Source organism: Platichthys flesus, chromosome 20 (genome assembly GCF_949316205.1).
Source record: "Platichthys flesus chromosome 20, fPlaFle2.1, whole genome shotgun sequence".
NCBI lineage: Eukaryota > Metazoa > Chordata > Actinopteri > Pleuronectiformes > Pleuronectidae > Platichthys > Platichthys flesus.
Genome location: NC_084964.1, coordinates 19410790 through 19425647, shown reverse-complemented (window position 1 = coordinate 19425647; position 14858 = coordinate 19410790). Strand labels below are relative to the sequence as shown.

At 46.6% G+C, this 14858-nt stretch overlaps 1 protein-coding gene across 2 annotated transcripts in view; it reads right to left on the bottom strand.

Annotated features, from left to right (window-relative positions):
* LOC133976143 (rho GTPase-activating protein 44-like) overlaps positions 1-14858 on the bottom strand; it is a 43595-nt gene that overhangs the window by 9353 nt on the left and 19384 nt on the right. For both annotated transcript variants that reach the window (XM_062414260.1, XM_062414259.1), the window contains exons 2-11: positions 5515-5554; positions 4932-5051; positions 4549-4625; positions 4065-4176; positions 3697-3773; positions 1911-2028; positions 1697-1765; positions 1491-1572; positions 1040-1167; positions 442-553 (exon numbers count right to left, since the gene is read on the bottom strand). In XM_062414260.1, the coding sequence (XP_062270244.1) occupies positions 442-553; positions 1040-1167; positions 1491-1572; positions 1697-1765; positions 1911-2028; positions 3697-3773; positions 4065-4176; positions 4549-4625; positions 4932-5051; positions 5515-5554 (935 nt within the window). The remainder of the gene's footprint in view (positions 1-441; positions 554-1039; positions 1168-1490; positions 1573-1696; positions 1766-1910; positions 2029-3696; positions 3774-4064; positions 4177-4548; positions 4626-4931; positions 5052-5514; positions 5555-14858) is intronic.

The window sequence follows — 14858 nt, the reverse complement described above, 5'->3', positions numbered from 1 at the left end:
TTTGGTTTATAAATTTCATTTATAAATTTTGAGCACATATTCTGAAGCTTCAAATATGAAAAGATGTCATATCAGAGAAATCAGGTTTTCATCTGACAGAGACTTGATTCAGCAGCGAGCTTCAGTTCAGACGAGCAACAAATCAATAACATCTTCATCAGAGCTGGAAAGATTCTCTTTCTCTCTCTGCTGCTCCATCACGGGTTCGATTCAAAAAACGATCTGTGACGGCAACAGAAAGAATCCAAGAAAACTGATTCTGCTCTTCACAGCACTAGACGGAGAATCTGTCTGACACTGATCCCAGTTATCTGTTGAATACTCTCGTGGATTCTGTTTATTCCCCAAAACTGAAGGTAACTGTCTCAGCAGCACAGGCTCACATTCCCATTGAGGAGCTCATGTGTTGTGTTGTGTTGTGTTGTGTTGTGTGGCGCTCACCTGCGATGGCGTGCGGGTCTGCGGAGTACTCCTGCACGTCCAACACGCCGCAGTCCAGAGACGCCTTCAGCTTCTTCAGTTTGGAGGCAGAGGGGGCGATTCGGAACAAACCCTGAGACACAACGTGAGGACGAGTCAGACGAAGGAAAACCAGCTCCACCACCACGTAGAAATACCACATTCAAATACTACTGAAGTAAAAATACTCTTAGAAGAAAGTGTGTTTCCTTTGACTTCAAGAATCAATTACTCTCAACGTCCAAATTCAACTAGATTAACTGGATTGAATTCACTTTACTTTACATCCAATTAAAAAAAAAAAAGGTATTTCTTTGTGGATATTGTAAAACATCAGATTAGAAATGAAATAACCTCTTTCATAAGCTTAGTTTTGATTTGTTAATGGAAATCATTTTGAACTGGGTCCAGTGAAGCTCCAGGGACATCAGAGGATGTCTCACCATCACACACTAATTAAAGAGTCAAAGTCAAAATGTAACTGTAGCATTGACCTCATTAGATACAGTTTGCCCTTTAGTTATAAGTGTGTGTGTCTGTGGTTGTGTGGTCGGTGTGTGTGTGTGTGTGTGAGTCTGACCTCCTCCTGCATGCCACACTCCAGCAGCATAGTGACACAGGCCTCGATGGGGAAGGCGATATCTCTCCCGCTGAGCGCTAAGTGCTGCTCTAATGGTTTCCCAAAGCACGGCTTCTCCACCCAGGTCTCTGTGAAACACACACACACACAGACACACACACAGAGTAACACTCATAAACATGCACAGCGGCACGACGCACATTAGCAGCTCTAGCAGAGAATGTGATGTTGGCTCCGTGGAAAAGATACTGGTTGTTTGAAATGTGTCCTTCATGCAGATTTAATCCTGCACTTAACGACGGGGAACGTCCAGCCTTTATGGATAATGTGAGGAGATTCAGTTCAGATCTGAGAGCAGATATGGATATAACCCTCCTAAGAGTCACAAGTGTCTGTGTGTGTGTGTGTGTGTGTTTGTGTGTGTGTGTGTGTGATTGTGTCTCCGACTCACCCTGATGAGCTTTGATCTGCGGCAGAACACTCTGAAGCAGCTCTAATGACTTCCTGTGGTACTCGGCCTGGACTTCTATCAGCTACACACAGAGACGGAGAGAAAGGGAGAGAGAGGAAGACGTGATGAAGATGAAGATGAAGAAGAAGAGGAGGAGTATTTCTTTGCCTCCCTCATGTCGCCGGCTGCAGAGACGCTGCACTTACTGTCTGGAAGTAGCTTGCATAGTCAATTTCTTTGGCCACAAAACTGTACATGTCTGCAGATAACTGATCCTGGAGGCAGAGGAGCACAAACACATGAGACAGACACAGGACTCGTTTATGAAACATTAAAAATCCTTAATGAGTTTGATGACGAGCTCCAGGGAGCTGTGCTGGTCACACTTGATTCAATTCAAGGTGTAAAGTGAAGACTGACTCGACAGATCTCCATGCGGTTGGCTGCCTCCTCCATCTCCTCCCGGTGGTGGTCGGCCTTGGCTCCTGTCGGCTGCAGGTTGCTGGACAGTCCTGACGACTTGGTGGACTGGTAATACCTGGAAACACAACATGGTGTGGAGTCACAACAACTGGAGCTGAAGTCAAACACAACAATCAACGATTCTTATTTCATATTTCTGATTAAAAACTATGTGAATATGTAAACACACATTGTAAACATGTAGCAGAGCAAAAAGGACCTGAACATAAATCTACTGAAGTAAAGTTCAGATGAAAATATATGAAAGATAAACTTAGTTCATACGTTCATCTATTATCTAGACTGCTACTCCTGTTGAGGGTCGTGGGGGGCCCTCAACAGTTTCTTTCTCCTCTGACTCTCTCTCCTCTGATTCTCTCTCCTCTGACTCTCTCACCTCTGACTCTCTCTCCTCTGATTCTGACTCTCTCTCCTCTGACACTCTCTCCTCTGACTCTCTCTCCTCTGACTCCCTCTCCTCTGACTCTCTCTCCTCTGATTCTCTCTCTCCTCTGACTCTCTCTCCTCTGACTCTCTCTCCTCTGACTCTCTCTCCTCTGACTCTCTCTCTCCTCTGACTCTCTCTCCTCTGACTCTCTCTCCTCTGACACTCTCTCCTCTGACTCTCTCTCCTCTGATTCTCTCTCTCCTCTGATTCTCTCTCCTCTGACTCTCTCTCCTCTTACTCTCTCTCCTCTGACTCTCTCTCCTCTGACTCTCTCTCCTCTGATTCTCTCTCTCCTCTGATTCTCTCTCCTCTGACTCTCTCTCCTCTGACTCTCTCTCCTCTGATTCTCTCTCTCCTCTGACTCTCTCTCCTCTGACACTCTCTCCTCTGATTCTCTCTCTCCTCTGATTCTCTCTCCTCTGACTCTCTCTCCTCTTACTCTCTCTCCTCTGACTCTCTCTCCTCTGACTCTCTCTCCTCTGACGCTCTCTCTTCTGACTCTCTCTCCTCTGACTCTCTCTCCTCTGACTCTCTCTCCTCTGACTCTCTCTCCTCTGACTCTCTCCTCTGACTCTCTCCTCTGACTCTCTCTCTCCTCTGACGCTCTCTCCTCTGATTCTCTCTCTCCTCTGACTCTCTCTCCTCTCGTCCCTGTGCCAGACTTCCTGTCTGAGTCGAGTGTCTGAAGCGTCACGCGGCGCTGCCAGAGGAGCTCAGTCCAGATCGGGGTGACGGCAGGAACTCTCAGATTTGGGTCAATAAAATAAATAAATAAATAAATGGAAGTCGCAGCGAGTGAAATCAGTTTCCTCCGCGTCACTGCTCGCTCTGGTGACAGCGAGGCGGCGATCAGAGAACAGTCTCTGATTGGACGAGAGGGAAATCTGCACTGATGCGATGACTCAGCGATTTCAAGGTCACTCTGAGTTTCTCACTCCTCAAGATTCAGACGCTGAAACGTGGTGAATCGAGCATCAGGGAAGTTTTGTCAACTTAACTTATTTCACCTTAAAGCAATGATCACAATATGGTTCAAGGGGAAAGCCACAAACTTTATGGATCAAGATCAATTAACTTATTATAAACAGCTGCAACCGGCTGTTGAAAAAGAATTAAACAAACAGAATCTGAGGTTTTCACAAAGGAAACTGCAGCGTGAGGAGAATCAGAGGAACCATGTCCACTGGGAACAATCAGATCCCAGTGAGAGTCAGTGGGAAGCTGCAGGACCAGTCTATTCCCAGGGGATGAAGTTTCTCTGATCACACACACACACACAGACACACACAGACTCACCGTGTGCGTGCAGAGTCCATGTCCAGGACCAGTTTTGCTAAATGTTTCCTTTGTTTCTGGATGTTTGGGATTTCCACCTGCGAAAACAAGACGAGGGACAGAAGAGCAGCCACAGATCAGATCACATGGTTGTGTGTGAGTCTGTCTGTGTGCAGATGTGACTGTTAGTTAGGAGGTGATGTATTTTGGGTCCAATTTAAAGTGTTTTATATCTTTACTGTTCTCATTATGTGTCTTGAGGTCATTTTTTAGGGTTTAATCGACTGGAAATGTTCGTTTAAAAACACAAGAGATTTTTTAATTTTCCAAATCGAATGTGTCAGATCACAGGAAGCACGACGTGATGATGACAATGATCCCGTCGTCACCTCGGCGAGGTCGTACAGCGGCTCGACCACGTCCCTCTCTATGGTGAGCTCGAACATGATGAGCTCCTGGGCGAGGCTGTCCTGCGTCTCGCCGCAGAGCTTCAGCATCTTCCTGCAACGGCAAAGAAAACGAGGGGAACATCAGCAAAGACTCGGCGGGGGGGGGGGAAATTAACAAGATCCATGTGAATTAAAGCAGCAACAGGATGGACACGGCATCACGAACAATATCAACACTCATCACACGCTCCAGGCTCAATATGAGTTAATTAATATTCCAGTGAGTTAATGAGGTTGATTCTCGTCTGACTCTGTTTCTGGATGTGAAGAGAAAAATCACTTCTGGGTCAGAGGCTGATAAAAACATTCCTTTCCATGTCAGCGCCTTTCAGCACAAAATGCTCCCAGGACTACAGATAATCAATGATGAGTGTGTGTGTCTGTGTGTGTGTGTGTGTGTGTGTCTGTGTGTGTGTGTCCTCACCCCAGTAGAGTCTCGTCTCCCAGCACTGCCGCCCCCTCCACCAAACATTGTGCGAGTGTTGTGAGAGGAAGCTTTTTCTGCACAAAGACAAAACAATCACACAAATGAATCAGTCACAGATCAATACTGGAAAAAATCATTTTCAATTAATGAATCAAATAAATCACAGAAGGACCTGAAGTCACAATCCGTCCTTGTCTTTTTATAAATCAGTTTACATCTCATCAGTTTGTTTAACGTTCACTTCAAGGAGACACTTGATAATCAAGCTTTCATGATCTTTTTCCCATCTGCCTCATTTCTGTGTTAAATGTGTAAAACAGATTTTTGCTTTGTATCTTTGTGTGTTTGTGTGTTTGTGTGTTTGTGTGTTTGCTTCTCACCGAGGGCGACCTGACAGACTTCTTCTCCAGGTCCACGCCCTGCTGGCCCTGCAGACACGCAGTCAGCTTCTTGTGGGTGCTGTGGGACACCTGCTTGACCAGCTCCAGACGTTTCTCCACCTAAAACACACACACAGACACACACAGACACACACAGATATACATTACAACTAATACACAGTTGGAGGACAGATCCCTGTTGGCCTTTAGACCTCCTGGAGAATAGAGTTGTCTGTCTCTCTGTACAGGAACCAGCTCAGCAGGTGAAGCTCATGGAGCCCATCTCCTCTTAGTTAAACGTCTCTCAGCTCATTATGAAACCCACTGAGTTGAGCTGATGCCGCTGAGGCGTCATTAATCAGAACCATTACAGAACCATTACAGCGTCGCGGCCCGAGTCGCTCAACGGGGACCCCCCCCCCCTCGGTCTCACAAAGAGATTCAATTTCAGAGCTCATTACCGTTTGAAGAAGTCCTTTATTCACACAGAATACTTTGCAGAAAATGAAGAGTCTCTTTCAGGCGAGAGGCACAAAACACAATCAGAAGGAAACACACACGTTGGATGGAGATTGATTCTTACCTGCAGCAGGTCGTCACTTAATACTTCGGTCTTCTCCGCCCTGGAAGAGAAGAGGAGAGAGAAACCACAGAGCTGGTTACTGTGGGAACTTGGCACTGGTCACACAGTGGGATTACGTCATCTACTGGATTTCTGTACACAGAATAAATAAGACACAGTCGACTGGAGTCGGTCGCGTAAGAAGAATGTTTATCTTTCCACTGGAAAAAGAGGAAAAGAATAAATACACATTGTCCAGCAGGAAATGAGATTTGAGAAACTAGTGTTCAGCGTCCTTTGCTTGAAAATGAACTAAAACTATGAACTGATCTCTGGAGCTGCAGATGAATTCGCTGATGATCGTGAAAAATACTGAAGCTCAAATCCACGTTTCCACAAAACCAACTGGTCTGAAGAATCATCTGCTCAGAGCAGGAACCGTAAACATCATAAACACTGGAGTCACAAAGCAGAGCCGTGAAGCTGGAGGTCTCTCTGCTCCAGCTCCTCTCACATCGATTCGACATCACGCTGCGATCTGCCTCCACTTCAACAGCTTCTCATTAACATTCTCTTTTACTGCAGTTTCATCTCGGAGGTTGAAATATGGATGTGAGCGTTCACACGAGCCGGAGCAGCCGGAGAACCGTGAATCAACCGGAGCTGAAGGATGGAAAGGTGTCAAACGAGCGGACGGTTTATTTATCACATGTGTGGAAAAGAGTAAAATCTTCTAAATGCAGTGATGCAAAAAATATATATAGATATTAAGTCTGCAGAAAAAAGCAAGAGGCACCATCGACTGTGTATACAAGGAGGAAGTAGATATGTCACCAGTGCATGTCGGCAGAAGGATTCATTTTCATTTCCAATCATTAATTTCAGAGATAACAAAACGAGCTCCGTGTTCAGCGACTTGTGATTCAGACTCGGAGGATAACAAGCCGAGCACAGAGCAGCTTTCATTCCTTTCCACCGTTTACAATCATTTCTATCGTCTGGTGAAACTCTCTCCTGTCAACAGCCATAAAAATAGAGGAATGGAAAATATGAGATAACGTCCTTTCCCCCGAGCAGCTGGAGAACCTCGGGTTTAACAGGTAGAAGAGGGAACGTGTGAAAATAACTATTTCAGCTCAGAGCTATAATAAATACAATCAAAACAAATTAAACAGGTTCCACTTTCTAATGAAGAACGCTTTATATCAGATCTGCTGCCAAAAAACATTTATTAAAAAATGCAACGCTGTGTTTTCTCACAGACGATTCCCTCGGGAAATCACTGACATTGACTAAATTATTCCAATTAATTAATTTCTAGAGCAATTTAGAGACCGCGCCTGAAACTTAGGGCTATTTTCATTATGGATGAATGTGAGGATTGTTTTTATAGCGAGAAATAAAGTGAGTAATGTGTGTTTATATATATTTACTGGAGTCTGTGTGATGAACGATGCCCGTTCCAGCTGCAGCACCACGATATAAAAGAAACTGCAATAAATCAAATCATCATCAGCCCGATATGATCCAGACACACAGGCAGGTTTTTAAAAAAATCAAAGAAGCTCGTCTCTGTGTTTTCTGAAAGAGAACAAACAGCCCCCCCCCCCACACACTCTACTGACATCTAATCCACAAATCAAAGAGCGCCGCCGCCGCCCTGCACTTACGGCGCCGAGCTGCTCCTGCGTGACGCCCGAGTCCCGCTGATCCTCAGCTTTCTCCTCCACATCCCCCCCGCCGACAGGAGGGAAGCCACCTGTCCTCCAGCCGCAGCAGAGCCTCAGTAATGAGGCAGAGAGCAGGGGGAAGGTGGAGTGAGAGGAGGAGGAGGAGAACGAGGGAGGGAGGGAGGGGAGCCTGAAGAATGAGACCTGATGATCTGGTTCTTTCACTTTGTCTCATCTCCCACCGAGACTCCTTCTCTACAGGTCGCACTGCAGAAAATACACACACACACACACAGACTCACACTGACTCACACCTCTGGCTCGGCTGGATGATTATTGATCCGACTGAAGTTAAACAGCTGGACACAAAAGAAAGAAAACCCTCTTCTCTTTCTTTCCTCCATCTTTTCCTCCTCTGAGCGAGAGGTTCCTGTTTAAAGATTTTCCTGCGTTCACCTTTAAAGACGATGAGACAAAACATCCTCGACTAGAGTTACCTTCCACCAAGCAGAGCAGAGTCGACACACATTCATTTCAACACTCGTATAACTGTGACCTCTGACCTTTGACCTCTGAAATCAGTTCACCCTGAGTCAAGGTGACAAATGGTCAAAATGTGAAGATTTGAGGTGTTTCCACAGGGGGCGTTGGGTTAACTCTCTTTTTAGTGGCCGACTCGACACACCTGAGAGACCCAGGCTTTCTTCACTGCACCAGTTCACAGTGCACTGGGACTGGAACCATTGGACAGTGTCAGATCTGTCCACCACCTCCCAAGTCCGATAATCCACCTGCACATGTAGGAAAGTGAGGCACACGGATCAAGTCACCTGCACTGAAACAAACGTTCCCATGTGAACGTGGAAGAGATGGTGAAGAGAATAGTTCTGACATTTAAACACTTCAGTTAATCTCATCACATGTTGAGTTCCTCCCATCGTGCAAAAAGGGATTCGATCATCTGTGTGCAGTGATTCAGCAAAACTGCTACAGTCAGTTTATGTACTCAACATCATTTACTTCAGACGCACTGTTTACACTGAGGTGTGTGTTTGTGTGTGTGTGTGTGTGGGGGGATGGATCACAATGGCTCCTGCCTTTCATTTCCTCTCTGACAACAAAGAGCTGAACGTTTACTGCAGTGGATTCATGAACAGGATCATTATCCTCAGGCAAACACACATGCACACAAACACACACTCCCACTCACTCACTCACACACACACACACACACACACACACACTCACACAAATGAGGAGGTGAGCAATTAGTCAACCTGGAAAGTCCAGCACTGCTCAAACATGAGGAATCCAAACACGCTCACAATGCAGAGTATTTCTTCTGCACACACACAGTGACACACACACACTCACTCACACACACACACACACACACACACACAGTGACACACAAACACTCACTCCTCGTCTCTTCTCAGGCGTGTGATGATAAACACAAAGCCCAGCACAAGCTAAACAAACTGCCGTCAGCCGAGTGTTTGCACCGAGACGCCTCTTCCTCCCGGTGACAGAGTTCAACAACGTGCACACGCCCGACACAACTGGAGTGTGAGCTGTCATCTCCTCTCTAACCAGCAGGGGGCCACATTCCATAACACAGATGCATCCGTGTATTATTAAGTGTAGCAGGCCGGCAGCAGAACACTGGATGAAACTCTGAGATAAAGAACTGCAACAACTTCTTCTCTTTTAAGTGGGCCAGATTAAATAGAAGATACGAGACCTCCTATCTTTTCCTTGATGAGCAACACTCACACCAAGTGGGGGGGGGCCGAAATGATGAGGGATCGACCTCGTGCAGGATCAGGAAACGGAGACACGGCTTTCAAAGTTTGAAATCTAATATTAAAAAGGCTTTTTGCATGATTGAGTTTTGAAGCCTGACATAATATGTGGATGGCCTGAAAGTCAAATCACATCTCGGCCAAAGACCTGAAGCACATTTTCAGAATTTGAGAATCATCTCTTTTCTCCCAGTGCCTCGGTTTCTTCTCCAGGTTGGAAACTCCAGCTCGTACGTTGGGAAGATCTTTGGCAGCTGAAAACTCTGATGAAAGTTTCAACTGGCACAAACTAAAACTTCTGGTTTCAAACCATAACCATCTCTCACTAGAGGTTCTTCGTGCTGCTTCCTCGTGTTGGGCGGCGTGCACGTGTCGGAGAGGAGAAGGTCAGCTGCTAACGTTGTGCTGACGTCTCCTCTCGGGGGATTCGGTCCTCGTAACGCAGCGTGACGTGGGGGCTGCAGCTGAGGAAGGGAGAGGCCTGAGAAACACATGGTTCATATTTTGTATATCTATAAACAGGGGGGGGGGGGGGGGGTGACGGCTGTGGTAACCTTTGCCTTAGAAAAGAGTGAATAACTGTGTATAGCTTCCATCTTCCTCTCTCTCTGCAGCTCGTTGTTAATTGTGCGACACATCAAGGACGTCCCAGCTTTACTGCAGCATCAGCTTCTGTCGTCACTCGGGATTCCCACTGGCTCGGAGGGAAGGGAGAGAGAGCGGGGGGGGGGGGGGGCTGAAGGAAACAGCAGCAGGAGATAGACGTGTTTTAAAAAAGGGTTCCACACCTTTTTGTGAGGTTTTCCAAAGGGAGCAGATTGTTCTCTTGTTGAAGTGACTCTTTGTTTTGCCTGAGATCAGAAACCTGTCAATCTTTCACAAAGCCACATTAACAAACTGGAAAGAGATGATTCTCACACCAACACTGCCGGACTGGGAGTGATCCCTGAGATGAACTGTGCACAGGCCCGAGCGGAGGGGATCCTGCAGCATCAAACCACCGGGTGTCAGGACACATAGTGCACACACTGGACGTGGCGGCAGTCAGGCTGAACGTGAACAAACCTGATGTCCCCTGGTGTCACACAGGCTGCACACAGAAGTATGTGAGGGTGTTTAACGTGTGGGTAACTTTTTATAGGGGAAGTGCTAAAATACACAGAAGCTCGAGACACATCTGGTTTAACTCATATGAGCAGAAAGCTGCTGCAACACACTGTTTGAACAGATTCAGGTTCTATACGAACAGATCTACACTCACTGAATCCTCTTAAAGCTTCGGCCCATTCACTACGATGCTGAAGCTGCTTCAAGTCTCCACTGATATCGTCCTGGAATGATCTGCATGTGAGGACGCAACAATCTGAGCTGCTTGTTGTTCTTAATTTCTTAAAGGTAAACTTTCTGATTCATTTAACATTTAACAACAAGCTTCACCTCAACCCTCCTGCACACAGCGGCTTCAAATGCTCCTTTTCTCTTTCCTGCTTGAACCCAGACCGGCTGTTACCTGTGTCTCATTCAAAGAGCCTTTGAAGTCTCATGAATCATTTGTGGCCCTGAAATGAAAATAAACACGAGTCCGTGGCTCTGCAGGAACAGTGGGGTCGGTGGGACTCTGAGAAGGTCAGAGAAGGTCAGAGAAGGTCAGAGAAGGTCAAGATGATTCACCTCATCTGTAGGAAACAATCATAACGTCACCTTTGACCATGTATGTTGTGATTTCACGTTACAGCTTCAATCACAGCAAATCTACGTCCTGTTGGATTCTGTTCCCTCGAGGGTTAGAGAGTGGGGACATGAGAAGCTTCAATGTCACAGTCAGGGGCTTACTGGTGGCGATGGGGGAGCAGAGCAGATACCAGTCGCCCCACCATCGCATCCTTACTGGGCCAATGTGGGAGCAAATACGAGGACGGCAGAGAAAGGAAATAAAGTCACGAGAACCGAAAACGCTCATCAGACAAATGATTCAAAGCTCGTTCTCCTGGTTCAATCGAGTGTTTTGTCAAATCATAGTTTTCATAACGTGTGTAAATGTGGATTTGAATCAGTGACAGATAAATAAATAATGATTGAAGTTAATTCAGTCCGGGGGGGGGGGGGGGGGGGGGGGGGGTCGGCGTCTGACGAGGGAAATAAATGGTTCAAGGACAGAAAAAAATCCCCCCAGGAGAAATGTTCCAGGTGAAGTCAGATTACCCAGCATGCCTCTCTCTCTCCCACTGACTGAGGAGGGGGGAGGGTGACCGGTTGCCATGGCAGCTAGCATTGCAGCGGCCGCGAGGACCAATCAGACGAGAGAACGAAGACGATGAATGAAGAGGAAGAGTGAAGTGGAGTCATCGCTCCACCGGGAGCCGGAGGCGTGGCTCCGCTGGCCGAGCGCTCATCTGTCACAACGGCAGAACCGACGGAGAGGAGATCCGTATCTCTCACACACAGACACACACACACACACACGCAGACACACACACACACACACACACACACACACACACACACACACAGACGCTCCAAGGTCATCGGCTCCATCCAGCGACTGAGGTGGAATAAGAAAATCGACATGAATCCAGAGGTGGAATTTATTTAAATGTTTACTCCCTCACATACTTTACTTAGGTACTTAGTTCAGGTACTTGTAATCAAGTATTATTTCCATCTTTATCTCCAACAAATTTGTTATATATGACAGGTAAAGCTTTTTATAAGGATTGTTTTTATCTACCAAATATTCAACTAAAATAAAAGATGTTTTCCAAAATATTTTATTCATAAAGAAAATGTTTGTCTTTTTATTTTTGGTCTAATCGTTAAAATTTAGACAGAAACATGTTTGTAGGTATAAAACTGAGTCAGTGAAAATGGAAACTACAGAAAGTAAGAGTTGTGACTTTCAGTGGTTCATATTTTAACGTGTACAACATAAATAAATTCTTGTTTGAGGAAATGTTTCACATTAATAAAGTGTTGTTCTCTCTGATGTAAATCTTCACTCTAACAGACCTTGTTCCAACGGACCACCTTGATGGTGATGTCAGTGCAGAGCACACGCTGCATAGTAAACAGACACACAACACGACACCATGCAAGATAACAAAACACAACCCGGGAGCCGATTCTTCTCCGGAACAGCACAACAAATCAAAATGCTGCTCACAGCCAGAAGTTTGCAGCGTCCAGGTCCCGCTCTCCAGAGAGCCGGCTATCTTTCTGCAGGAGCACTAAATCTCTCCCCCCCGCTCCTCCTGGCTGAACACAATGAAACGGCCCGACTCATTCCGGATTCACCCGGACTACCTCGGCCCTCGGGGGGCAACAACACAGAAGAGCCTTGAAGAACAGAATCAAACCGGTGGGAGGTTGTGCACTTCTTTAAAGTCCTCCAGCGATTCACTCGTCACCTTCTGCGACTGAAAGCTGTCGCCTGAAAATAGCACAGAACATTTCTCATGAGGAGAAACTGCTGTTTGGAATAATTCTAAATAACAATGAGACCGAACGAGTGTTTACGTAGATGTGGTTTAAGACTTTAGGAGAAAATCGACACGATCAATAAAACAAATGACTCTGTCGCTGCTGCTTGTGTCTTCAAACTTGATTTAAAGATGTGTTTTTAATTTATCTTTAAAAACGGTGTTTTGGTTCTGTGAAACACTTAATCCACCGATCACTGATCATATCAAATGTCTGAGTAACAGTCAGAAACTAAAATAACAACTCAGCAGGAACAAACTGAAATCTGGTGTTCCTGCTTGATCGGCAAAAGAGTCGGTGATTGATTATTAGTCTAATGAAATAATTGATTGTTTCACACAGACACACACACACACATGCACACACACAGACACACACACACACACACACACACAAAACCCCTCCTCATGTCGACATGTGATCAGACCCCATGGCTTCATCTTCATGTCTTTACACAGCTGGTCTGAACGAGGCCGACGCTGCTTCTTGAACCAGGAGACACTGAACAATGTTGAAATGTGGGTCGACCACAGAGTGTATGTGTTTGTGTGTTTGTATGTGTGTGTTAGTGTGTGTGTGTGAAACAATCGTTTGACGACCAACTTGTGGATCCTTTTCAGTTGGTGATTGTCGTTTTTTCTAAAAGACAATGATGACGGCAGCTGAGATCACGAGCTGATCTAGAATCTGTTGTGTGTGTAACGTGGTCTCACAACAACCTGTGTGTGCATCCGGATCCACTTCATCGCAGCCTGAAGACGCAGGTTTCTCCTTAATCCCACGACAAAGCTCTGATTGGCTCAGATTAATAGTAATAACACCTCGTGGCTGCCCCCTCAGTGTTTACAGTGAGACCCCTTGGGGGCCGTCGTCCACAGGTTGGGAACCAGGACTTGAATTTAAAGAAGCAGACAGACTTCACAGATGAAACCCTGCTGGCCGATTAGTCTGTCTGCTGTTAGATGCTAATACATGCTAACGAATTCTGCAAGAGCTTGGAAAATGGAACATCTGGTGAAGTGGCGTGTTTCCCTGAACGCCACCATCCTCTGCTCCGAGCCAGCGAGGGGGGGAGGGGGGGGGGGAGAGACGAGGGTCCGGTCATCATTGTGTTGGCACTGAAGGAGCCGTGAAATGAGTCCAGCCGGTGACAGGAGACAATGTGGTGCGGTTTTTAAATGGAGTGATTTGGAGGCCGGCGGTGAGCGTCCAGGACTGATGGAGGCTCACGGGCTCATTTCTCTCCTTTTCTCTCGCCTCTCCTGCATCGTGAGACGTTTCCATCAGGAGAGGGAGGCTGACCTGGTTCCCATGCACGAGCGAAGGACGTGTCTTATCTAACTGATGAACACGATTCTCCAGGACCAGGAGCTCGACCTGCACTCCTCAGTGGTTCCAGCAGATCTCCAGATCCGGCTGCAGCAGTAAGGAACAAGCTAGAGTTCATTCATCCTCTATGTTTAGATCAGAGAATGAAAGTCAAGCATCTCTTCCTGTGTCGACATGAGAAATGAAACTTTAAAGAGCGTGTGTGATGTGCGACAGTTTAAAGAACACCAGGCTGAACCGTGATTGGTGGATTTTCTTCTGCAACCTACATTCTCTTCTATAAATGATGGTGGCCTGCATGGTGACAAACAACTGAAATAGAACTGAAGGTGCGTTCTGACACAGACGCACACCTCACAATAACACAAACCCACACTGCTGCACGGTGCTACACACCCGGTGCCTCCTGTCTGATGTCACAGACGTGTGTATGGAACATGATGTGTCCTGGTATGCATCTGGCTAATGGCCGCCTTGGGAAATCCATCACTCTCACACGCCGCTGCATCTCTTCACCGGCACTGCACCAGGCCTTGTGTTACAGCTGTGCACACATCAAATACACACACACACAGGGAGACACATGTGGTCACAGCCAAACACACACACACAATCACACACACACACTGCCGCTGGGATCTAACTTTAGCCGACTTCAGATTCAGCTCCTCGGTGCCCTGAGCAGTGAAACCGGTTTGAATGAATATGAACCTCATTATGTGTGTTGTGGTGACTCAACCAGGGCGACGGGAGGTTTATGGGGTGTTGTCATATTTACTCAAACAAGTCACAGGTTCCGAAAGTTGCGTTTATGCAGATTTTCTTTATAGAACCTGTTTGCGATCAGGCGATGTTCGAGGGCCACGCCCACATCCTGAGATTCTGTCTGAACATCTGCGCCGGGCGATGAATAAACATCTGCACGCTGTCGGCAGGAAGCGACCACACACTGCACGAGAGGCAGACGACAGGAATCTGGGCCTGAAGCCATTCTACCAAACGAGAAAGACGACATTCAGGACGGGTTCAGTGTCCTCGTCCTGGAGGACAAAGTTCAGAGTCGTCTGTCTTCACCTTCAGAGAC